Raw genomic sequence first — 27,291 nt, 5'->3', positions numbered from 1 at the left:
ATTGTCAACCTGTTAAAGGTGCCACGCCCATTTATTTTGCTTCCCATGTCTTTTTTTTATCTTCAGCAGTAGAGTCAAGGACTGCTTGACATATTTAAGTGGGAGATTCATTATAAAAATTTCACTGGAGGACAATACTAATCATCTGCTGTCCATTTTTGGAACGTATTTTGTCTATAGATATGCCTTCTTATGTAAAAGAGATTTGCTTTACTGCTCAGTTACAATTAGAGCATAAGATAAGCTTCCAATGGTTGTTGTACGTCACACTGTCACAGAAGCCCATTCAAGACTCATGATTAATTGATAATAGTCACACACAAAGTGAACAATTCAGTTTCACAGGCCCGAAAACCTGTGATTCAATAATTAAGACGATTTGAGAGATCAGAGATCCTACAAAAAGGATCTGCACCAGCGAATGGGATTTCTAAAATTCCCCACCCTTTTCAACATGCAACACTCTAAGTTTAGTATATTGACTGCCACTTCAATTTACTTCGACATTTTGGCCTTAGCAAAGAATACTCCTGCGAAAAGTCCTGCAAAGTGGCAAGACATGTTGTGAGAAAGAGACTGATCAACAGAACCAGCACATTATACTACTCACTAATATAAATGATTGAAAAAGAAACCACCTACCCATGAAAATCATGACTCTAGTCGACACCATATATTTTTTATACTATAAAATAAATTGTGATACCATTTTCTAAATTCAGAACATGAGAATCCATGTATAAGAATCATGAGAATTTAAATCCAAAATGGAAAACAAGTCTCTTGTCCAACAATGGATTACCGAAAAGTATGCTGAATAAATTTGGAACATTTATTGGAACTTTAAAGAGCAATATCCCAGCGAGTGAGATAGGAATCTTATTCAATGATCCCACCAAACTGCATACAACAAACATTACATAAGTATTGAAAAGAACAATAATCGTCCAAAAATACATATTCTCAATTTACTCTACATGCATCCTCCAGTGTGAAAACATGTCAAAGTCAAAACGGAATGCGAACCTATATGTTGTAGGTCCAGTCTGATGCAAAAACCACATTGATGTGAAACTAATCGCTAGGCCCAGCAATCCACTGGAAGTTGCCACAACCCAGAACACTGGAATCCTAAGTACGGGCCTGCTTTGAAATTGTAAATCAAATAATGAGATTATTTGTACTAGAAATATCCATTCCATTCACATATTATTGAAATTTGAAATGTTTGTATTATTGTTCAATCTGGAAACATGTAATCAAGCCAAAGTCACAAGATGCGGACTCGAGAATGACTCAACAAACTGAAGAGCAAGAGTTTCATTAGAACTCGCGAAATACTTAGCAGACAACACAGAATATAAAGAACTTCACAAAATATGAAAAGAATTACAGAAACAAACAAACAAAAAGATTTTTCTATGACAATCCTCTTGAAAGACATCAAAATAAAGGCATGTAAAATTAAATGGATGTGAATGTTTACATATGTACTTCAAAGTCCAAAAATTCATATTTACAAATTCTAGGTCAGAAGTCATTGGAATGTGTTTTTTTGGACATGTATATCATGGCCAAGTTCCTCAGGTCAAACTCAGCTCCGTATTAATAACTGCAATCTAAACACCCCATTTCTGTCATCTACTCCAGAATCTAGCAAAATACCGCAGCCAGAGTTCTGACAGATCCAGTTGTTTTTAAGCTTTTAAAGGTACTAGGTCAATTCAGAGACTGCCAAAATCCCCAAGGAACAGTTCTATCATGAACGCAACTGTGACTCTGGTGGAACTATGGTCAGAGCCAAAGTTTCCGCTGGATTTCCACCAGAACTTTGGTCAAAAAGAGGGGCGTTTTGAGTGTCCCTTATCCTACTTAGCATTTTACAAGACTCGGCCATCCTCTGCGAGTCTTGCAAGACTCCTCCAACTTTTGATCAAACACAAAATTGTAGCTATTTTGACCAAGTTGACCGAACCTTCCAGTCACTGGATTAACCTTCCAGTCGCTCATTTTCTTGGCTGAGCTGAGCCAATACAGCGAGTACTCGGAAGAGAGCCAACTACTGAATCAATGAGTCAAGCACACCACTTCTGGACATTATATGTGCAAAAACTGGAATTATGAGAAAAATGAGCAGATTATGACAGAAAATGTTCAGATACATGTACGGTTCTCAAGTAAAACTACTGTTTGATAAGATAAGTTAAGATAATTATTAATGTCTGATAAATGAAAACAAAAGTAGGTCAATGGGAATGAAGGGTACCACCAGTATGAATACAATGTGAGAGTGCAAAAACAACTATTAGAAATGTCAAAAATAATATAAAGAAAGAAACCTACGAGATATAACATTAGAACATATGTATAAATCTATAAATCTGTGGCCCACAGGGTGTAGAGTAGATTGTGACAGGGTGTTCTGTTAAGGCACGTTGTGATGTAAAGGTCATCAGTTTGAAATTCCATAGGAAAAATCCAGCCATGCTAAGGGCTGATGTGGTCCAGGCTGGGTGCGATCCCCGGGTGATTTTGACAGCTTAGATGCCCCTAGGTCATGGCTACTCAAGCCATAGATTAGGCTTGTCAATCATCTTAAGACTCACATAACCTAGCAAACAAAAACAAGGTCTATAAAACTAAGGCAAAGTCACGGTGTTATAGAATACTAAATGAGTTTGTACAACTCAAGTACCTATCAAGACTCGAGAGAGAGTGTGTGAGAGAGTTGAAGCATTAAATGCACATTACAAATAAAAGGAAAGACCTTGCTTAAGAATAAATAGAAAAAGAAGACTTACGAAGAATATAAGTATTCCCATTCATTGGATACTATAATTAGTGAAAGTCCCAAAGGTAGTGAAAGTAAATTGTTCAGCAACACCATTGAGAATTCATTCAAATTTCCTGATTTTGTTTGTTGCTTTGCCACATCCATAACTCTGCGCAGTGTTAGCTGCAGACAGACGATGAGATTTTGTAATTAGCTTCATACTTCAGGAATGTAATCAACAGAGAACTATAAAACCATGTCAAGTCGAAGTTTATAATATTATGTGCATAAAAGTTAGATAAACAAAAAATTCATATATTTCTGAGCTTATCTTCTTTAGATTACAGTTACAAATGATGTTGAACTCATAGAATTTGCAAATAGACTTGCAATTTGACAAGGTTATATTCACCAGCATAGATCCATCTTAAGCCCGGATCTATCAAGCACTAACAGGGATTGAATCCCCTGATGTGCAATCCTCTTTAGAGTGCAAAACTTGAAAAAAAAACTTGCACCTCGAGAGCTTTGATCCCTCTTCAGACTTAAGATAGATCTATGCTGGTTCTTTATATATGTGTGTGTGCATGCGCACATGCCATGTGTCAACTCCTTGCTGAACATAAAAAGAATTTCACATCTCCTTGATTTTGAACAACACACCAATGAAATGTTATGGCCATAAGAAATTTTAAAACATAATGGAAAAGTATAAAAGGATCTATCTTCCTCATAATGGAAAAGTAAGTGAGAATAGTTTTACTTCAATTTATTTATTTCTCTCTATATAAAGTCAATATAAAATAATGTTACTTGATATGGAAATTGAAATTTATTTATTTTTTTGTTAATATTTTTTTTTAAATACCGCAAGAAAGGAATTATCAATATTATTTTAGATCTCACGTGTAAACTCCATATTTAGTGAAGGTATTACACATCTCTTTCATACTAAAAACTTAAAAAGTACAAAGCACTCGCGGACAAAATTAGAAATTTTTTACTAAAATTTATGTAAAATTATGTTATTTATAGTGGACATTGAAAGTCTATTCATGACCAACATTCAAATATTTTTTCGTTATTATTTATTAATACGTATGTTCGATATTGAAAGATTTTTTGTTGTTATTTTTAAATTTTGGTAATGTAGGCATTTTTTTATTTCTTTTAATTTAACGTTATGGGGCATCATCTCTCCCATACGGGGCCGTAACAAGCATAATTGAAGTACATTATGTGTTTATTGGAAACCCCAATTAGATCATATGTTATTTTTTCAGTATACATGAGGAGCTTCAATTTAAAGTTTGTTTTTAATACAAATTAAAAAATATTAAAGGATCTCTCTCTGGAAGAAAAAACTGAAAGAGCGATAATAAACATACACTGAAGCCACGACATAAGTTCTAAAGTAACATGTTTAAAACAACCACACCAAACCAGAAACAAATGCTGTCATAATATGCATCAGGCCAGATTCTTTAAGGTGAAATACAACAATAATTTCCATTGTTGTGTGTTATTTTTATTGCTTTCATGTTCTCGTACAAGCATTATTCATATAACTTAAGACTTTGACTGAAACTGTGCTTAAGTCAGAAATTGCAGCTGTGGAACTAATGTGTAAAATTCTATGCCAGACAAAGCAAGATTTTTCATGCCTACTTAGGTTTGATTTCATCTAATTTTGCAAGTTATGAAAATGGGACCAGTATGTCTCAGAAATATAAGACTTCTGTGATGCAGTGAATATTTCTTCCATAACCATGGAAACCAAGAAAACCGGTTCATGTAACTCAAAACAATTAAATTCAACTCGTTGTCAATTTGAATATATCTGAAGACTGAGACACAAAGTCATAGTCATCTGTGCAGAACATATAGGCAAAGATACCAACAACCAATCAGAACTGAGGCCATTAATAGGGGTGTAAGAGCCATTGTCAGACTTGGAACAGGAAATCCTGTTATTATGGTTTTGTAACTATATTTTCTTTCTGTTCATAGAATCTTATTTTAAGCGAAAGTCCTCATAAGCCCTAGGAGCAGGGGCCGAGGTACCTGAGAAGGAGAAATAGGATAGCAAGACTGCTATTCTGTGGAAGAGAGATTTCTGAGTGTGTTGGTTGAAGTCTGTTCAACAAGGAGAAGTGGACAGTGCTGGTTGGAAGGCTGATTATATAGTGATCTTGAAGGGCAAAGACCACTGTGAGAAGCTGAGTTGATCTGGAGCTAATATATTTAAGGTATTTGAACGAATAAACACATTGTGAGCAGCTGGTATGCAAAGACATTAAAGCAGCAATCTCTATGTGACTAAAAGAGGCAAAGGACTTCCAGGTGTCAAGAGCAAGTGGACATAGACGGCTGGAAGCTAGCTACAGCAAGTCAAGTTTTGTTCTTGTTCTTTTGGGCAGATTGAGGGTCAAAAGGAGCTGACCTCAAGCCCTAGTTGTTTGTATCAGGATTTTGTAAGGGCCATGATCCCTGGTACAGGATCCCTGTGTTTGTTTTATTTAAGGACTAATAAAAACAAGTTTTGGGTAAAATATTTGTCTTGTGTACTCTGTTGATTCACTGTTGTTATATTTCCGTTGTGCAAATTTGTTCGTGGTTGTGCACTTCTAGTGTGTTTGTGTACTTGATTAGCCATAGACCTGACCTCGGGTATAAGGAAAATCCAACAGTTTCTTTCCCAGGTGCTTGAGTTGTATAAGTTTAAGGAGACATTGTAAGAGTTAAAGAATGGAAAATCTTTAGGACCTGATGATCTGTCTCTGGAATTCTACAAAGAATTTGTAAATGTGGTAGGTTCAACGTATTTGCAAATGTGCCAAAAATTATAATGTAGTGGTGCCATGGGGGAGATGATTAATGTTGGCCTTATCAAACTAAATCCTGAAGGGGTCAAAAGGGAATTGCTGGGTGGTCAATATATAATTACTTTTCTCACTGGTTTCTCAGAAAATTCTAGCCAAGCCCCTAGCCAAGTGTATAGGCTTATTAGTATCCTGTATAGTGTTAGATACCTAACACTTGGGAGTATAGTATTTTTGTAATTAAATATTAATTTAGGAGGTGTTGCCTCAAAATCTAGCAGGTCTTGTGAGGGGGCTCGCAATACAAGAGCTAGACCAAGGGACAACACTAAGAGGTGGAGGCCCACTGTCACCACAACACACACCTCCTGCTCTTTAGTGGACTTTCACCATAAGGAAGGCTTCTCGGTACTGGTCACCTAACAAATATTCTGTCTATGGCTCAAAGGTGACAAATGGATAGGCTCAAGAAAAACACTCAACTTAAAGATAAGGCTCAATCCAATAATGACAAGGAATGGCATGCACTACAAGAGGCCTATCAAAGGAATTTATGACCTAGGGTTTAATGAATAAGCAAGCATAAAGGCTTATCAAGGTACAAAATACCTAGAAAAGGATTGATAAAGATTGATTTGATCAACAATTGGGGCAACAAGCCTTCAAGAAGCCCTAAGTTGAAGCCTAGGGTTAGGTTAGGGTTAATCCTACGCAAAATTACCTATAGCTTGTGACATCAGCCCTAAAAAGGAAAAATTAACCATGCAAAGGGATGGATTTTGATGCAATAAGACTCAAACCACGTGTATAACCTCACCAAAGGTCAATGCACTCCTAGCTGAATTCAGCCCTATGCCCTAGCCTTGAAGGGCCAAAATGTGAGGGAGAGAGAGAAAAAAAAATTAAAAGATGGTTTTCAATGATTTGTGATCACCTATGTGGATTTTAGTGCTTGATTCTTGGGCGATGGAGTCTAAGGGAAACCTAATAATGGAAATATCAAATCCTAGTATGGGGTAAGGGAAAGAAAAACCCTAGCTACCACTTTGTAAGGGGATAAAGTCACGAAGAGAGCTTAACATGAAGATCATTCAAGGGACGTCATACATTATTTAGTTAAAACATGCAATACTTTTCCAAGATTCCATAGAAAAATATTTGGCATAATTAGCACAAAGAAACTATAATATCCCAAACTAGGAAATACAATGAATATCAAAAACATGCACTAGGCTACAGCGAGAAAATCCATCCATGCGAACACAATTTTACACAAGCATAAATAGATCAGTAAATCATAGAATAACAGCAATAGATCTGAACCATTTTATTAAATATTTCTTGGAGTTGAATACAATGGAGTAGAATGATAGAACCCAGGCTTGCTATTGCAAGCATGCAATACCAAAGTGAATATCTAAGCAAAATCCAACTGCAATAGGCCAAATTTGTCCAAATGCACTACCGAGAAAATTTTGGTTGCTAGTGCTACTACTGGAGGCAAACTCTGAAATAATCCCACAATAATGCTCCAAAAATTTTGAAAAAAAATAGGAGAAGGCTCCCCACACCCAATCCAATGAAACCCAGAAAATCTCAAGCTGAATCCACCGGTCAGTGAAGCCTCAAAATTGTGTGTAGCTCTTCTCAGTGCCAATGAGCTACAAAAATCGATCCACGATAAAATGCATAATTTTCCCAAAGGGAAACTCCTCCAAAACCCCACGAAATTCCTTTCTCAAACTCCTAGCCAAAATCATCACCAATATCTGGCATAACAATGTTGCTCAGCCCCTGCGCAGAAAATAGCCAGTAAACCCCATCGCAAGCCCAAAGAAGAAGAAATTTGGCCCACAAATCTCCAGCACTTCTGGCCTAGAAATTTCTCAAAATCAACTCGTCCTTCTCAACGGGAAAACTCCACAAAATAGCCATCTCGGAAAACAACAATTGCTAGCTCCTCAAACCGCAGCGAAATCCTCCACTGTGTCCTCTAGAAACTCACACAAGCTAAACAAAATAATGCAAAATCCTACATAAAATATTGAAATCTCCCCACAATCTCTCTTCTTGAGTGGCACCCGAAGTCCCCTGAAGAAGAGTTGAATTTCTACCTAGAAATCCCTTGTGCTAAAAAGCACTGGTTGACTTGGCTAAGCAGCGCAAGCAAACTCTCCATTCTGAAAATGAAATGCCAAGATGATGTAAAAGGAAGCTCTTCCCTTCCTTTTATAATTGTTGCTCAACCATCCTTGTGGGCTCCACCAATTCAACCCCCTTGCTTGACCCCTCTTTCATGTGGTTCGATTTCTCCTTAGGAGTTCGATTTCCTTCTTAAGTGACCCCCACAACTTAACTTCACTTTAATTTTTCCATTTTCTCCTAGGTGCAACCTTTATTTCTAATCAAAATTAAATTTGAACCTCCACAACTTATTTCTCCTAAGTTTTATTTATCAAATATTATATTAATCGCCAAAATTGAGAATCTGTTTAGCAAAATTATTAATTGGAGACATGACGGACCTCCCCTCCCAAATGTTGCTTGTCCTCAAGCAACTGCAATATTGGATGCAGTGAAATTTGTTCTCCCTCCCAAGCAGCGTCCTCCTCTGGTAAATCTTTCCACTTGACAAGATACTCCCTGATAGTCCTATTCCTAAGCCTCTCAACTGCAATATGGCCACAGATATAAAAATCAAATGACCCTCATCATCCAAGAGTGGAAACTCTGTTGCAGTGGTAACCTGTTGTCCCAAGGCCTTTTACAAGCAAGATACATGGAACACATTATGCACCTTGCTTCTTGGCAAAAGCTCTAGCTCATAAGCCACCTCCCCAACTAGCCTAATCACTCTATATGGTCAATAGAAACAGGGTTTGAGCTTCTCATCTTCCTTTTGCTTCGATGTGGACTGTTTGTATGGTTGGAGACGCAAGATCAATAAGTCTCCAACCCCAAAATGCCTCTCTACATGGTGCATGTCTGCATACATCTTGCATTGGTCTTGCATTGTTTGCAGGTTGTCTTTGAGAGCCTTCAAGATATCATGGCTCTCTTGTATCCAATCTTTTGCCCCGAGGGATCAACTGTCTCCTAATCATGTTAGCAAATGATAATGCATCATAACCATATAGAGCACGAAAAGGTGACATACCGCTAGACATATAGTGAGTGTTGTAGCAGTACTCTCCCATGTGAAGCCACTTCACCCATGCGCATTGTTGCCCCATCACATAATTCTGCCAATATCCCTCCAACCATTTATTCACAATCTCAGTCTGCCCATCTGTCTAGGGGTGGTAGCTAGTACTAAGAGTGAGATCAGTGCCCATCACTATAAATAAATCTTGCCAAAAACCCCCCATAAATCTACTGTCTTGATCACTGACTATGGTCTTGGGAAGACCATGCAACCTAAACACCTCTCTAAAGAAGAGCTCGACTATCTGCGACTCTAAAGATCAGGAAGGAATGGCGAAGAAATGGGCACACTTGGTGAGCCTGTCCACAAACACATATATACAATCACATCCCTGCAGAGCCAAAAGTCCTGTGATGAAATCCATGGATATGCTCTCCCACTTCCTCTCTGGAATTGGAAGTGGTTGAAGTAAACCAGCTAGATATGCTTGCTCTCCCTTATTCCTCTGACAAACATCACACTCCTGTACATGCCTCAAAACATCCTCCTTGAGGCCTCTCCAAGAAAAATGCTCCCTAATGGTCCTATAGGTTTTGAAAAACCCTTGATGGCTTGTTATAGGTGAGTCGTGTGCCGCATGCAAAATCTTCCCCCTCAACGGTGATCCTGGCACCAAGTATATCCTATCCTTATAATATATGACCTCATCCATCAACCGATACTTGTCATCTCCAAAAGTACCATCCAAGGTCTCGCATGCATGTCAATCCTTGGAGTACTCTACTAACGACTTCGCCTTCCAATCCTGGGTGATGTTCATAAGTGAGAATGTTGCAGGCCTCTTGGATAGTTCGTCTGCTACCATATTATGCTTTCCATTGACATACTCAATCTCAAAGTCATAGGCCTGCAACTTACTCACCCACTTCTGTTACCTCTCCTGAAGCTCCTTCTGCACCAAAAAGAATCGAAGACTGTTGTGATCAGTCTTCACTTTGAACTCGTGGCCAACCACATATTATCGAAACTTGGCCAACGCGTGCATTATGGCTAGCATCTCTTTATCATAAATAGGATACAATCTCTCATGTCGCAGTAGCTTCAGGCTCTCAAATGCAATCGAGTGGCCTCCCTGTGTCAATATTACTCCAATGCCCTCTCTAGATGCATCGCACTCCAATACAAAGGGTCATGAAAAATCCAGCAAGGCTAGGACAAGACAGTTGCTCATCACTCTCTTAAGGAACTCAAAAGCCTCTTGTGCCACGTTTATCCACTCAAACACCCCCTTGTTCGTCAAGTATGTCAGGGGTGCTACCAACTAGGAAAACCCCTTCACAAATTGCCTATGGTAAGTGCATATGCCCAAGAAACCACGAAACTCTGTCACATTCATGGGTGTAGGCCAATCCAAGATAGCTTAGATTTTCTCCTGATGGACCCAGATTCCATCCCGTTGGTCAATCACTGTCATTGATGTAAATAAGAGCATTATTGAAGGTGATGACACAAATGATTGTTGGAGACCATATGATGACACACTTGCTGATATGGACTTGATGATATGGATGATGGTTGGAGACCACACATGAAGCCCTAATGAAAATACCCTAACCCCCACTCTAGTCCCATTGACCTTATACATGAAAAATCCAAATATTCCCAAGATTTGTACTACATTTCTTGAATAGTTATAAAGAAAATTGTTTTATATCATTTTGAAGACATCATTTCACAATGGCTCCTTCTCCAGCATGTAGAGGACTTTTTTACCTTTCCAATGAGTCCTCACTCACCCTCTAACTCCTCATAGTCTAGAAGAAAATGAATTTTGAAGGTAATATATATCCTATTTTCCCCCTAATCAACCTATTCTTAGTTACTCATGTCGACCTCCCTCCATAAGACATGTCCCTTCATTTTAAAAGCCAAAATTCGTATAAATACAAGATCATATTGTTCATTCTATCCATCAATTTCGATCAAGAAGATATAGAAATATACCACAGTTCACACCTCGTGAACTAGGGACACCGAGGAAGCTTTTTGAAGATTTGTTTGGGTGAAAATCTAGAGTTGATACACTCGAACTTGCATTTATGATAAGAGCTATACCACAGAACCTGCGACAAGGACTATACCACAGAACAAGAAAAAGTTTCAAACCAGTGTCAAGGGTTGTAGCTCGGACTCGTTGCTGGATAGGCTCCCAAGCAGTGGAATAGGCCTCAGACCTGTGAAAAGATTAATCCTCGGACCTGTAATAAACATATGACCTCAGACCAGTGAAGTAAGGTTTCAGAACAGTGGATTAAAGTTTCAGAACGAGGCTTCATATTTCGAAATTGTGATACTCTTGTGACAACAAGGGTACATCAGTCGTAGCAATACATCATTGGAGACCGAGTAGGGTTACATTTGTCATCATTTGAAGGGATTTGAAGACATCACCAGCATTGAAGTGTTTGTGAGTTTTCTTGGAAGTAAGCATATTGCAAACTTGGAGCAGTGTCGTGGAAAGAAGATTAGTTGAAGTCATCAGCTCCAATAACAGAACAATGGCTTTGAGCATTGAAGGATTGTTTAAGAATGTTGAAGAATAGTGAAAGGCACCTGTGGAAGCTCGGTTAAGGACTGTCACCTATTCTTTGACCTACTTGTCACATTCATTTGAAGAGGCTCAATCCTAAGCCTGGATTAGGCATTGTTTGGATAAAAGTGTTGAGAAATAATTGGAGCAAGCAATGGACAATGAAGCAATTAAAGCAAGTAATGAATAAATAGAAGCTCTTGACAGTGGACAAGGTGGAAGGCTAACTATTGAAGTATGTTATTCATTCACTCTATTTATTAATTTTTTGAAGTGTTGAAGCCCTAGGGTTTGGATCCTCAAAAACTAGGTTGGAGCCTTAAAGAAGATAGGGCTAGAGCCCTAGAGGTTGGAACCTCATAAAGTCCAAGTTGGTGCTTGGCAACAGGTTGGAGCCTGGTAATTTGAAGGGTTGGTACCCTCAACATTATTGTATAAAAACTATTGTAAAAAAAGAGGATAGTTGTCCTCATTTGTTCCTCATAAAATTTGTAGTAAAAAAAGAGGATAGTTGTCCTCATTTGTTCTTCATAAAATTTCTATTATTTATTTTCTGATTATAATTGGGAAAAAATCTTAATTGGTAAAATAACAATTGAAAAGAAATATTGATTCACCCCCCCCCCCTCAGTATTTCCAACAATTGGTATCAGAGCCACCTTCTTGATAATCAACCTAACAGCTGGAAGAAGAATTTTTAGTCACAATGAAGAATCAGGATTCAGGAAAAATCCCCTAATTTGATGGAACAAATTTTGCCTTTTGGAAGCGTATGATGACATTTTATTTAATGTCTCTTGGACCAAAAGTATGGCAATAAGTTCTAGATGGGTATAAATTTCCATCTTCTCCACCAACAGATCAAAAAGGAAGGAAAGTTTATATAGCAAATGCCAAAGCACTAAATACCATAGCAAGTGGAATTTCAGATTCAAAATTTACAAAAGTTATGAACTGTGATTCTACCAAGGAAATGTGGGACAAGCTTATTGCTATCTATGATGGAGGCTCCAAAGTCAAAAAGGCAAAGCTTCAAACTCATAGAAGACAATTTGAGAGCCTTAAAATTGATGACGAAGAAGATATTGCAACCTTTTTCCTCTGAGTGGATGAAGTTGTCAACTCACTCAAGGATCTGGGTGAAAACATTAAAGAAAGCACAGTTGTCCAAAAAGTTTTGAGATCACTTCCAGAATGATTTGATTCCAAAGTAAGTGCCATAGAAGAAATAAAGGACTTGGATAATCTAAAGATGGACGAACTTCATGGGATTCTCATTGCATATGAAATGAGAAAAGGAATCCCAAATTCCAAGGAAGTTGCATTCAAGGCTTCAAAATCATCGAAGAAAGGGAAAAATTGTAATTATAGCAATGATGATTCTGATATTGAAACAAAACTAGCACAATTCGTGAGGAAACTAAGGAAAGGGTCCAAGCTCAAAGGTAAGTATCCTCTCATTTGTTTTAAGTGTGGAAAAATAAGACATTATGCTGCAAAATGTCCTCATAAACATGATAGCGAAGATGAAGACGAATATAAAAAAAGGATGTTCAAGGAGAAAGGATCAAATAAGAAGAATTTCTTCTCCAAACAAGATGACTCTGATGAAGAAGAATTCTTGATTACAAAGAAAAAATCAACTAAAAATACCTTTCTACTCAAAAGGGATAATGATGAGTCTGATGAAGAAGATGACTATGCTGGAAGCAGTGAAGTATTGTTCATGGCATTTACAAATGATGATGATTCCGAAAAAGAAGATGAAGGAAATGTAGATGAATTACTAATGAGTGCTATTGAAGAAAATGAGAAATTAAGGAAGAAGGTCATTTCTCTCAAAATAGAAAAGGAAGCAAAAAGGAAGGAAGAATTTTTGAACAACAAACTAAAAGAAAGAGAAGAAATATGCGAAAAACGTGAAGCTGAAATTGTCTCTCTAAAGAAAGAGTTGAATCAGGTTAATAAGAGTTGGCAAAGCTCTCAAACTCTTGATAACATCCTTAATGCTCAAAGACCTCAACATGATAAGACTGGAATTGGTTTCAAAGGAGAATCATCAAGTTCAAAGAAGAATGCCAATGAAATAATCCAAAGAAGTTATGTTGACATCCTTTGCAATCATCCAAAAGAAGAGAAGCCATTCCACCAAGAACAAAGGTCCATCTACAACAAACCAAGGAATGAAGAAAAGTTATCTCCAAGGAAGAATATTACATCAAGTCAAGGCTATCCTAACAGGTATCAAACTATCTTTCTTGGTTGTTGTTTCCATTGTAAAAACTTTGGTCATCAAGCTAAGCATTGCAAGGCTTATAAGGATAATAGCTCAAGATATAGGACCAATTATCAAAGCAAGCCATGTAGCTCAAAAGAACAAGGTCAAATCAAGACCTACAATTCATTTGATCCTTTGGCTAAGTATGATCTAGAATGTTCAAAGTGCAATGATTTTGGTCATGATGCACAAAATTGTCCATTTAAGTCAAAAAGGGAAGAATTGAAAAAGGGAGAACCCACTACAGATAAATGTGGTCTAGCTTTATGTGCACAAAGTGATGAAAATCAATGGTTTGTGGATAGTGGATGTTCAAGACACATGATAGGTGACAAAAAGAAGTTTATCTCATTAAACAAAAAGGATGGAAATGTATCCTTTGGAAGTGGATCTGCTAAAATTGTTGGAAAAGGGACAGTTGCTCTTGTTAATGGAAAGGGAAAAGCACAAAATGCATTGTTGGTGGAAGGGCTCAAACACAATCTTCTAAGCGTTAGCCAGATTTGTGACCAAGGACATAATGTTATCTTTAGTACTAAAGATTGTGAGATAAGAAAATCCTCATCATGAAAACTTGTGGGAAAAGGAGTAAGAACATCAAATAACGTATACATTTTGAGTAAGATTCAAGAAGAAAAATGCTATATGAGTCGAACAGATGAAAGTTGGTTATGGCACAAACAATTGGGACATCTAAACTTTGACAACTTGGTTAATGTTAGCAAAACAAGTGCAATAAAGGACATTCCAAAAATTGTAAAGCCGGAACAGGTTGTCTGTGGACCATGTCAACATGGAAAGTAAACTAGAACTTGCTTCAAGACTAAGGAGTTCTCAACATCAACACCTTTGGAAATCATATATGCAGATTTATGTGGACCAACCAGAACTTCAGCCCTACAAGGAGAAAGGTACTTTGCTCTATTTGTAGATGACAATACTAGAATGATGTGGGTATTCTTTATAAAATTCAAATCCGAAACTTCTGAATGTTTTAAGAATTTCAAAGCTCTTGTAGAAAATGAAAAGAATCAAAAATCAAGTGTCTTAGAATAGATGGAGGAGGAGAATTCACTTCAAAGGAATTCGATAATTTTTGCAAAATACATGGAATCAAAAGAGAACTCTCTATAGCTAGAACTCCTAAAAAAAATGGAGTTGTAGAAAGAAGAAACAAAATTGTACAAGAAATGCCAAGAACGATGTTACTAGCAGCTGATTTGCAGGCCAAGTTTTGGAGAGAAGCAGTCGAGACCAATGTTGCACGAAGCGGGAGCGAAGCGGAAGCGCGAAGCGCGGAAGCGTCATTTTCCAAAAATCTAGGGAGCGAAGCGTCCGCGGAAGCGTCTGCTATATATATATATATTTTTATATATTTTTTTGCATTTATACTCAAAACAAACATCCCAAATACCAAATTAATTGTAGAAGACATGAAAACATGCATATTTTTGCATAAATCAAGATAGATATGGCATCCATGATTCCATTGTAGTTACTAGTATGTACAACAATCATCTATATTCTAGCTATTACAAACATACATCAAATTTTTAAGCATATTATAAAACATAAAACATTTAAGCATATTATAAAACATAAAACATAGAGCATATTATGATTTATCTAGCAAGTGAGCAACTGTCAACATTTGTCATGTCCAAAATTCAAATAATAATGTTTACAAAATATGTCACTTGGTCACCGCCAAGCCAAAAAGGTTCAAAATTCAAATTCACAAGTCTACAAGTCTAATGAGTAATCTATAGACTATGACAAAAAGAAGTAGATTGTGAATATATCTACTAATCTCTCCTCCTTCCACCACGAATAGAACGTGATGGCGTGCCTCCACGTGGTGGCAATGAAGAAGATGGTCCCTGTGTAAGTCGTGGCACTGGAACTGATGAAGAAGAACCCCCTGCTGTTGGTGTTGAACCATGGAACCTAGGACCAGATGGGGGTGGGGGTGGTGGCATATCAACACGGTCATCATCATCCTAGAATCGCTCAAAAAATTCATGCAAAAAAAAAAAAACACTAGTTAACAAAAAAATTAAAAACATGAATTAGAGAAATGCTTTATAAGGGAAAATTGGAAAATTCATACCACAATGGACATACCAGGAGAGCATCCTCTAATTGCTCTAGTTGCAACACTCCATCCTCCAAATTGGGCTCCTCTGGATGCTTGTCCCAAGTCACCAAGTCTTTATTAGACTTTGCATCTTCACAGTAATGGGACAACAATCGCAAGTTGTAATGAACATAAACCAAGCTCTCTGCCCGGTCTAAACTCAACCTGTTCCTTTTAACACTGTGGATGAAAGAATAAGAGCTCCAACACCTCTCTGCAGAAGAAGTGTTTACCACCTGTGATAGCACCCGCAATGCCAAACTCTGTAGAAGTGGAGTAGGCCCTCCATGCATGTTCCACCACTCAAGAGCAGAAAAATGCTCTCGATCTTCAATTGAATGCATGCTCCCAAATGGACCAGTGTTGAGCGTATAGTTGCTCACCTGTCTCCGTACCAATGCAGCCTCCTCATTATCAGGGATTAATCTACTCAATGCAGCCATATATTTTTCGTGAACCTCTTTATCTTGGTGTGGTTTTTTCCTGCTTCCCCCCCCCAGGTGCTGGTTTTGAAAGCCATGATGGATGATAGTACCTAGGTGTCAAAACATATGCTAATGCATGCAATGGAACATTTAGCATATCCCATCGCTTTTCCACCTCTTCACGAATATAATTGTACAAGGTGGTATCTCTAGGCTCAACAATGTCTTTAATCTGCCCCAACATGCTATCCATTTGCTCATACACCTCCCCAATTACTGGTCGATCTGAATCTACAAACTTGATCATGTAATAAATTGGTTTGGTGAATTGCAAAACATATTTAACCTGTGACCAAAAGTAAGTGTCAAGAACAGTGTCCTTGACTACATTAGCAGTAGCACCATCTGTACACTGGTTAATTTCATCCCATGTTTCAGCACACACCAGATTAGTTAAAGCTTGTCTCACCTTCACTAGCCGCCTAAAGGTGAGGTAATAACTAGCAAATCTTGTCTTTGCAATTTTAAGCAATTGCAACTTGGAGTAAGTGCCATAGAAGTAGTTTACCCTTGTATGCCCTGTGATGAATTTAATGAGCTGCTTCCCTTTCCTGTAAACCTCAGCAATCCACCCACATTCTTTGTGTTTCACAATATCATGCATCAAAAGGTTCAATGTGTGAACCAGGCACCCAGACCAAAAGATGTGTGGATGAGTACGCTCAATAATTTTTCCTGCTGCCTTACAATTTGCTGCATTATCTGTGATCACTTGAACCACATTATTCGGACCAACATCTTTGATTGATTTCAATAGGAGATCTGCAATGTTTTGTGCAGTTGCACTGATGGAGGAGGAGTCATGACATGCAATAAATACTGCACCCTTAGAAGAAACACCAAGAACATTTATCAAATGTTGGTTTCTAATATTTGTCCACCCATCTGATACAATGGATACCCCATAATCCACCCACTCATGTGTAAAACGTGTCAAAGCTCTTTGAACCTTAGCTTTTTCTCTTTCTAATAACACTGTTCTAGCTTTCTCATAGTTGGGGGCCTTGTATCCTTTTGGGGCTTCATTGATGGCCTTTACCATGTCATGCCAATAGGGAGAGCGAAGCACATTGAATGGTACACCGCAAGCACAAAGAAAACGGACTACCTTTCCATCCACATCATCCCTCCCAGTAACATTAAGGAAATCCGCTATTGTTTTTCTACCTCCAGAGGTTGCAGAAGTACCATAAGGAGATGGGCAACTACCAAATTTAGAGGTTGCACTTGATTCTGAATGAGTTTTTTGTTTCTTGTTTTTTTGTTGTGCAGCCATCTCTATTTTGATGTATTTTTGTCTTTGTTCACTTGAAATTTTTGGGCAAATGGCTACCCCCACAGAACCCTTTTTTTCATCACTCTCTAGCACCCCACAAAGATGCCTCCTCAGACGGGTATATGAACCCGTATATGGTTTTCCTCCATGACAATCATGAGGGCACATCCATTTGTAAGATCCACCACCCTTTCCCCCTTCAAGTTTGGTCACATAGTTCCACAAGGGATTTGATGTACCTTTCCCATCTTGTGCTTCAATGTCCTCTTCAAGTTCATCCCCTTCCTCTTCAAACCCTTCCTCCTCATCATACATTGGGTCACTACTATTAGGACCAAGTTCATCCCCTTCCTCTTCCCCTCTATTCCTCACCCTTGCCATCATTAAAACCAAGAGTGGAATGATACATAGAAGCCAAAAGAACACCATCTTGGAATATGGATATAGGTGGTGGACAACCTGTAAATAAAGGAGCAAGTAGAAACAATGGGAAAGAGTAGGAGAGGGAGGAGAAAAATACAATTTTTTTTTCAAAAAAACAAGGGAGTTTGGGGTTTGAACTTACCTCTTTAGCTCTTGTAGATGAAGTCCTCCAAGCTCTTGCTCCAAGCTCCTCCTCCTTCTCCTAGCTCCTCCTTCTTCACTCCTCCAAGCTCTCCTCTCTTCTCCTCTCTTCTCCTCTCCTTTCCTCTCTTCTCTTCTCCTCTCCTCTCTTCTCTTCTCCAACTCTCATAAACTCAAAGTGAGAAAATGAGAAGAGAATGGGGGCTTTATTCTTTTCTAAACTCACCCTAAAGTGACCCTAACCCACCCCTAACCCACCCCCTCATGCTTAGTTAAGTTAGATTTTAAATGAAATTAAAAAAAAAATTTGATATGCGCGGGTTGCGTGCGGGTTGCGCCCGGGTGGCGTGCGGGTGGCGTGCGCTTCCGGGCAGGTTGCGTGGCGCCACCCCATGCCCGAACCGCATGCCGAAGCGCGATTCCGGGGTGGCGCAACCTCATTTGGCAGGAATCGTGTTAAAATTGCGGAATCGCGCAACCTTAAAAACGGAATCGCGATTCCTCTATGGATTCCGGAACGCTTCCGCACGGGTCGCGGTTCCGGGTTAGGATCCGAGGGGGGGGGGGCGATTCCTGCAACCCTGGTCGAGACAGCAGTATATACCTTGAATAGAGCTCAACTAAGACCAAATAATGGCAAGAATCTGTATGAATTATGGAAAGGACGACCTGCTTTAGTGAAATATTTTAGAATTTTTGGAAGCAAATGCTTTATGAAGATCAATGATGACTCACCAAGCAAGTTTGATTCTCGTGTTGATGAAGGAATATTTCTTGGATATTCTACAAGGAGCAAAGCAATATTGCAGTAATCGTTATCAGGATATTATCGGCGAGGGGAAAAAATCGGAAAAAATCGTAAAAATCGGGAAAAAATCGGTAAAAATCGGGAAAAAATCGTAAAATACAAAAATATTCATCTTTTTTCAATTTTTTTAATATCTAAAGCATCTACAACATAAAATAAATACATTGACACATAAATATGATAAAATAACTAATATATAAGATGTGTAATATCATTTATAGTGTTACATCACACATAACAGCGAATCATGTCCTAAATAGTAAGTCCTGACTACTAACTCCCAAGTCAGCCTTAAAATATCAACAAAAAATATAATAATGTATCTCATATCATGAGTCATAATGTCATATACAATGAAATGAACCAAATAACTAAAGTCTAATACCATTGATTTCCTCTGCCCCTCTAGATGTAGATGTCGGTGGAGTTGGCAGTGGACTCTGTTGTGCTCTAGAAGCTAAAGAACTAGGAGCTACAGGAGGTAGACCACGTGATAGGGGTAGCTTGGGTAGGTTGTGTCACCTCCTCCTCATATTTTCTTTTTTTTCCAAAAAATCGCCGAAAAAAAAAGTTTGTATTTATCGGGCGATATTATCATTGGATTTAAAAAACCGCGATTTTACATTAAAATCGCAATTTTATTGCGAGTACTGCAACACTAGAGCAAAGCATACAAATGCTACAATAGTCAATTATGAAAGGTAGTAGAAAGCATTGATGTAAAGATTGACAAAGCATTTCCAAGAAAGGGAATTGAAGTCCATGGAGAAGATTCTATTTTCGAAGAATTCGAAGAAGAGTCAACAAAGGAAGAAAAGGATCAAGAAAGTCAAAAAGAACAATCTCAAACTCCATCAAAGGTAAAATTCCTCCAAAAACACCATCCGGAAGAACAGATGATGGAATACAAACCTGAAGAACGATGACAAGTACACCAAGAAAAGATGATGTTGCCTTACTATCCATGGTAGAACCATAAAACTTTGCTCAAGCTAGTAAGGACCCTCATTGGGTGGAAGCAATGGAAGAAGAAATGTTTCAAATCGAAAAGAATGAAACATGGGAACTTGTACCTCATCCAAAAGATAAAAATATAATTGGAACCAAGTGGGTGTTCAAAAACAAAATGAATGAAGATGAACAAATCATCAGAAATAAGGCAAGGCTTGTTTGTAAAGGATATTCACAAATTGAAGGAATTAACTTTGAAGAATCCTTTGCCCTGGTGGCTCATTTGGAAGCTATAAGAATGTTTTTGGCATTTGCTTGTTCAAAAGGATTCAAAGTTTATCAAATGGACGTGAAATCAGCATTTCTAAATGGTGATCTAAAGGAAGAAGTTTACATGGAGCAACCGAAAGGGTTTGATCTAGAAGAAGGAAAAGACTTTGTGTGTAAGTTGAAAAAGGCGTTATATGGATTGAAACAAGTTCCTAGAGCTTGGTATGCTAGATTGGATCATTATCTACAACAACAAGGCTTCAAAAAGGAGGTGGCGGGAAGTAATCTCTACATGAAGATGGACAAAGATAAATTACTAGTTACTCTTGTATATGTTGATGATCTGATTTTTGCCAGCAACAATGATGAGATGAGTCATGAATTTTCTCAAAATATGTCTAAAGAGTTTGAAATGTCTATGATTGGTGAACTATCTTACTTCCTTGGTCTACAAGTAACTCAAACTAAAGCAGGTATGTTCATATCCCAAGCAAAATATCTTAAAGACATGCTTAAGAGATATGGGATGGAAGAATGTGCTCCTATGAGCACACCAATGACTACAGATTGCAAATTAAGCAAAGATGATGAATCCCCTTTGGTGGATGCAACTCTTTATAGGTCAATAATTGGAGCTCTTCTATACTTAACTGCTTCACGACCCGATATTATGCAAGCAGTAGGAATGGTGGAAAGGTTTCAATTAGCTCCCAAGGAATCTCAATTGTTGGCTATGAAAAGAATTCTCAGGTATTTGAAAGGTACTCCTAATTTTGGCCTATGGTATCGCAAAAGCACAACTCTTACCATGACAATTTACACCAATGTTGATTGGGCTGGAAGCGTAGATGATCGAAAAAGTACTAGTGGAAATGCATTCTTCATGGTAGATTGTCTAGTATCTTGGCTCAGGAAAAAACAATCTTCTATACCTCTCCACAGCTGAAGCCGAATATATAGCTGCTGCAGATTGTTGTACACAAATATTGTGGATGAAGGAAGCATTGAAAGATGTCAACATAGAAACTAATCAACCAATCAGCATCTATTGTGACAACACCAGCACCATCAGTCTTTCAAAGAATTTGGTAATGCACTTGAAGACAAAACATATTTCAATCAAATAACACTTCCTCCATAAGCAAGTTGCTCAGCAAAATATCAGTTTGGAATGTGTTAATACAAAGGAACAAATTGCAAATATATTTACAAAACCCCTACCACGAGAAGCATTTGAATATCTTCGCCAAAAGATGGGGGTCATTTCTCTTGCATCACATTAAGAGAACACATCGACAGGGGTAGAAGCACCATGACAGGGGGAGCAGCATGACAAGAAGCAATTTGATAGGGGGAGTACTTGGACACCCCATTTGCCATTGATGTCAAAGGGGGAGAAAATGTTGGAAGAAAGAATATTTCCATCAATGACAAAGGGGGAGATTGTTGGTCAATAATTGTCATTGATGTAAATATGAGCACTATTGAAGGTCATGACATGAATGATTGTTGGAGACCATATGATGACACACTTGATGATATGGACTTGATGATATGGATGATGGTTGGAGACCACACTTGAAGCCCTAATGAAAATACCCTAACCCTCATTCTAGTCCCATTGACATTATACATGAAAAATCCAAATATTCCCAAGGTCTGTACTACATTTCTTGAACAGTCATAAAGAAAATTGTTTTATATCATTTTGAAGACATCATTTCCCAATGGCTCATTCTCCAGCATGTGGAGGACATTTTTACCGTTCCAATGAGCCCTCACTCACCCTCTAACTCCTCATAGTCTAGGAGAAAATGAATTTTTAAGGTAATATATATCCTATTTTCTCCCTAGCCAACCTATGCTCAGTTACTCATGTCGACCTCCCTCCATAAGACGTGTACCTTCATTTTAAAAGCCAAAATTCGTATAAATACAAGATCAGACTATTCATTCTATCCATCGATTTCGGTCAAGAAGATACATAAATATACCACAGTTCACACCTTGTGAACTAGGGACACCGAGGAAGCTTTTTGAAGATTTGTTTGGGTGAAAAGTTGGAGTTGAAACCCTCAGACTTGCAGTTGTGACAAGAGCTATACCACAGAAGTCGTGACAAGGAGTATAGCATAGAACAAGAAAAAGTTTCGAACCAGTGTCAAGAGATGTAGCTCAGACTCGTTGCTGGACAGGCTCCCAAGCAGTGGAACAGGCCTCGGACCTGTGAAAAGATTAATCCTCGGACCTGTAATAAACATATGACCTTGGACCTGTATGACCTCAGACCAATGAAGTAAGGTTTCGGAATAGTGGATTAAAGTTTCAGAACGAGGCTTCATATCTCGGAACTGTGTGATTGGGATACTTCTGTGACAGCAAAGGGTACATCTGTGGTAGCAATACATTATTGGAGAACAAGTAGGGTTACATTTGTCATCATTTGAAGGGAGTTGAAGATGTCACCAGCATGGAAGTGTTTGTGAGTTTTCTTGGAAGTAAGCATATTGCAAACTTGGAGTAGTCTCGTGGAAAGAAGATTAGTTGAACTCATCATCTCGGATAACAGAACAGTGCCTTTGAGCATTGAAGGATTGTTTAAGAATGTTGAAGAACAGTTAAAGGCCACCTGTGGAAGCTCGGTTAAGGATTATCACCTATTCTTTTACCTACTTGTCACATTCATTTGAAGAGGCTCAATCTTAAGCCTGGATTAGGCATTGTTTGGAGCAAATCATTGAGAAATAATTGGAACAAGCATTGGACAGTGAAGCAATTAAATAAAGTAGTGAATAAATAGAAGCTCTTGACAGTGGACAAGGTGGAAGGTTGACTATTGAAGTAAGTTATTCATTCACTCTATTTATTAATTTTTTGAAGGGTTGAAGCCCCAGGGTTTGGATCCTCAAAAACTAGGTTGGAGCCTTGAAGAAGATAGGGTTGGAGCCTCATAAAGTCCAAGTTGGTGCTTGGCAACAGGTTGGAGTCTAGTAATTTGAAGGGTTGGTGCCCTCAACATTATTGTATACAAACTATTGTAAAAGAAGAGGATAGGTGTCCTCATTTGTTCCTAATAAAATTTCTATTATTTATTTTTTGATTACATTTGTGAAAAAAATATTAACTGGTAAAATAACAACTAAAAAGATATATTGATTCATCCCCTCTCTCAATATTTCCAACACATCCTCTCTAATCACATGTCCTAGATATAACATCTTTGTCAAACCAAACTCACACTTGGACATCTTGGCATAGAACTATTGTTCCTCCAAGATGCGCAAGACCTCCTCCAAGTGTTGCAAATGCTCCTCCCATGTTCTGTTGTAAATCAAAATGTCATCGAAAAATACCAGCACAAATCTTTGCAATTGCTTACAAAACACATGGTTCATACAAGACCGGAACGTAGTTGGTGTATTGGTTAGCCCAAAGGGCATCACCAAAAACTCAAAATGCCTGTAATGACATCGAAATGCGGTCTTCGAGATGTCCTGCTCCCTCGCCCGAATCTGATGATATTCCGAGCGCAAATCTATCTTAGAGAAGTATTTAGCTCCTCTAAGCTCATCCATCAACTAATCAATGCACGGAATTGGTTATCGATTCTTCAATCTCTTCTTATTCAAGTCCCTGTAATCGATGCACATACGAAGCGTCCCATCCTTCTTCTTCACCAGCACAACTGAAGAAGTGAAGGGACTAGAACTGGATCTGATGTGTCCCAAAGCTAGCAACTCTTGTATGGCTCTCTCTATCTCATCCCGATAGGCCTTGGGATGTCTGTAGGGTGTAGTGATAACTGCGTGCACACCCTCCTCCAACTCTATAGTATGCTCAAACCCTCTATCTAGTGGACATCCTGGGGGAATGTCACCGAACATTGACTAATGCTTCTCTAGTAGTGCATGTTACCCACCACTTGTGGGTAGTGTATATAGGAGAAAGATTTTCTCGTAGATGGTCCTCAATCGGCAACTAATAGCCCCTTGCAGCCACCAGATAGCTCGATGTGCCATTATCTCTGTCACCTGAGCCAGCCATGTGGTCCCTCGCCCACTTGTTAAGATTGTATGTTTGAAGGTGGGCCTCCCGACCTTGAAGGTATGGATTTTAATTGTTATCATTGAGTGATTTTCCTTACTTGTCATGGGCACTTTTGGGCATGGATTGGTGGGGGGATTCAACAAAAAGAGTGGGTTAGTTTTGCACTCTTGTCTCCACTGCCTAATTTCGTGGTTAACCTTGTATCCTAGTCTCATGGTTAACCTTGTATTCCTATAGGCCTTAGATGAGCCCCCTCCATCATTAAGGAACCCATGATTGTCCCAAGTCCTAGTGTGCAATGAATTGCCCCACCTTAAGGGGGTATCTACTGCTATATATTACACAACATGCTCATCATCTTCTGGAGCCCCGGGCAGCTATGAAGAAAAAACAATCAAAGGCAAAGGCATATGAAGAAGGGTGGAAAAACAAAGCTCGGGGTAACTCATGTACCACGATTTGCTCCCTCCTACACTCATATACCCGAGTGTGGGTTTCCCTTATTATAGATACCCTTGTATCATGGCATGTTGTCTGCATAATTACCATGATCCATTCTGTTTCATTACTTTATCATTTTCCACCTACCACTTGAGGGGTGTACCATGGACATGTCACCCCCTTTAAAGGTTGAAACCACCTAATAGAGTCCTTGATTAACCCCCTTATTGAGCTTGGAGACACTTATGCATGCCAAAGCCCACTATGGAAGGGCATGCCACCATGAAGTGCCCCATTGGTTACATGACTTGTAAGCTCTTTTACTTGATTATTCTGATGATTTGTTGTATTGGAGAGCAAGGTAACACATTGGATCTTATGCAGGATTGCAAATGGGTCTCCATTTGGGGCTTGGTCTCCCTATACAGGGTCCTAGCCCTCCAAAGGGCCACATTGGCACTTATAGGGTGAGCGTTGATGAAAAGCCTTTGGAAATTTAAACAGAATACTCAAAATTAGCAACAGAAAACAAGCCCTAATTTGGATTTTTAACCAGTCATGAAATTTTACATCTTAAATTTATGAATTAACCACAATCTAAATTTTAACAAATCATTAGCAAGTACTTACCTGAAGAGTTAGTTTGGATATGTTCTGAATCGGTTGTCGCTCCCGTTCCTGCTACCAAACCCACTGTTTCCTCCTAGCCTATCTGGGATCAACTTGTCCAGTTCCCAGATCCAGAAGACTAGTCTTCTAGCCCCCGTGCCCAAAACTCCAAGAACAATCAAGCTCAATCTTTCTCTCTATTTGTGGCTCTGTTAGGAATTTCTCCTGTCTCTGTAATCCTCCAAAGAAAACCCTTCTTCCTTCACTTCATTACCTCGAGCAAACCCCCCCCCACCTTTTTTTCTCATCCGCCGCTATATAATCTCTTCCCCCTTTCCTTTTTTAATGACTGCCCTTTTTTTCTAAAATAATATTCCCCAACCACTAATTGGCCGCTTCAAAAAATATCCCAAAACTATTAAAATATTTTCATAGTTATTATAGTTGTCAACCACCAAATCGATGTTGATGTATTAAAAATGTAATAATTGACAATTTGACCAACAAGTTTAAAAATCGTTGAGACAAACATCTTTCACCATTACCTTGAAATCTTATTATATTTAGTAGAATGTTCGGATGTTTGTTTTAATATTATGTTAGACAAATTATAAACAAATAATTTGTTTATTAGCTTTTGGTTAATTATATGATTATTTCAAATAAATAATTTAGATACATTAATGACATGAGTTATTAATAAGCATAATTAAGTAGCAAAATGATAAGTATTAATACTATTCAATAACTATAATAATAAAGAGATATTTACTATTTTTTAAAGTGTTATGTTTAGGGCGATCTACCTTCTTAATGGTTTAGTTATTCAATCTAGTATAATTAATTTATCATTTATTTAGACATCATTCATAATCAATTAGTAACTATCCTATATTTATACATCCTTCATAATCAATTAGTAAGTATACTAATGCAATGCATGTGATGCATGCATATGCATGCTAATACTCTTATTTTGTTCGTAATTTGAGGTGGGTCGTTACAGTTGAGAGCCATGGGCATCCACCATAGCAGAGAGTACTTCATGGATTCCCAACACCAGTCATTGATTGCTCATGTTCCACCTTTTGGATGAAAATGATACACCTGGTTCACCTTGCCCAATCGGCTCCACACTTGCATCATACATTTGGCAGATGATCATGGGTCCATATGAGCACCATAGAGGGCTTATGACATCATCCCAACCCTTACAAACGATTTACAGGCATTTTTGATCCACTTGGAGACCCATGAGGATGTCCTTGTGCCCCCACACCCACTTAGGGGCACCACAGGGTTTTACTTGGAGAACAAGGGGCCAACCCCTTGTCCATTATGTTTGAGGTCCATTGTCACATCATGGCACATTATGGGTTTCATTAGGCCTCCTCAAAGGCCCAATGATCACTTTATTGATCATTGGACCCTCTTGAGAGGCTTATTATTATGTTATTGAGCTATCTTGGTTGGCTTGTCACCAAGGGATGTTATTATTGCACATGATTTTATTATTTAGGTCTCAATTAGGCCAAATTAGGCAAATCGAACTCATTACTGATTGTATAAATACAAGTGAGGTGATTCATTTTCATCATCATCACTTGGATTGGGATTTGGTAGTTCTTGTGAACTTTGCATTCCTTTTCGAGGACGAGTTTGGATGTTATGGATGAATTTTGATGTTTGGATCTATTTCTCGTCTTGGAGCTTCATTATTGGCATAATATGATGATTGGATATACTCTTTTGTACATGTAAGTAATATTTTTCATGCTTATTCTTGTCATTTACTTTGTCAAATGGATGTTGTTTGGGATTTTTTCTATACAAGTATGAAATTTACTGCTTTCTTGTACGAAATTGTGGAAATTTTGTTCTTTTATAGCATTACACCCTTGCATGTGTCATGTATGAATTGGTGAATATTCATAAATGTTATTTTGTCAAAATTTACCTTGATAAGTTATCATGCATTGCATATCAAAGTGTAAATATCTCAAGTAGCTGCTCTCATACCCTAATGCCATATGAAGTTGCTTGAAGACCTCCTTGATTGGGTGAACCTCTTCCAAACCATAAATTCTCCTGACTC

The 27,291-nt window shown here is 38.2% G+C and overlaps 1 protein-coding gene across 2 annotated transcripts in view; it reads right to left on the bottom strand.

The window, feature by feature from the left end:
* Positions 1-478: 478 nt before the first annotated feature.
* Positions 479-27,291, bottom strand: part of LOC149243453 (GDP-mannose transporter GONST1-like) — a 192,525-nt gene continuing 165,712 nt past the window's right edge. For both annotated transcript variants that reach the window (XM_089374520.1, XM_089374521.1), the window contains exons 7-10: positions 2,802-2,956; positions 1,027-1,143; positions 803-900; positions 479-542 (exon numbers count right to left, since the gene is read on the bottom strand). In XM_089374520.1, coding sequence (XP_089230646.1) covers positions 496-542; positions 803-900; positions 1,027-1,143; positions 2,802-2,956 — 417 coding nt within the window. In that variant the 3' untranslated portion in view covers positions 479-495. The remainder of the gene's footprint in view (positions 543-802; positions 901-1,026; positions 1,144-2,801; positions 2,957-27,291) is intronic.

This window comes from Pinus tabuliformis, chromosome 8 (assembly GCF_031772625.1).
Source record: "Pinus tabuliformis cultivar Carrire ecotype Pingquan chromosome 8, CPIR1, whole genome shotgun sequence".
Taxonomy (NCBI): Eukaryota; Viridiplantae; Streptophyta; class Pinopsida; order Pinales; family Pinaceae; genus Pinus; species Pinus tabuliformis.
The sequence above is the reverse complement of the archived record's forward strand: the minus strand, read 5'-3'. Positions and strand labels throughout refer to the sequence as shown.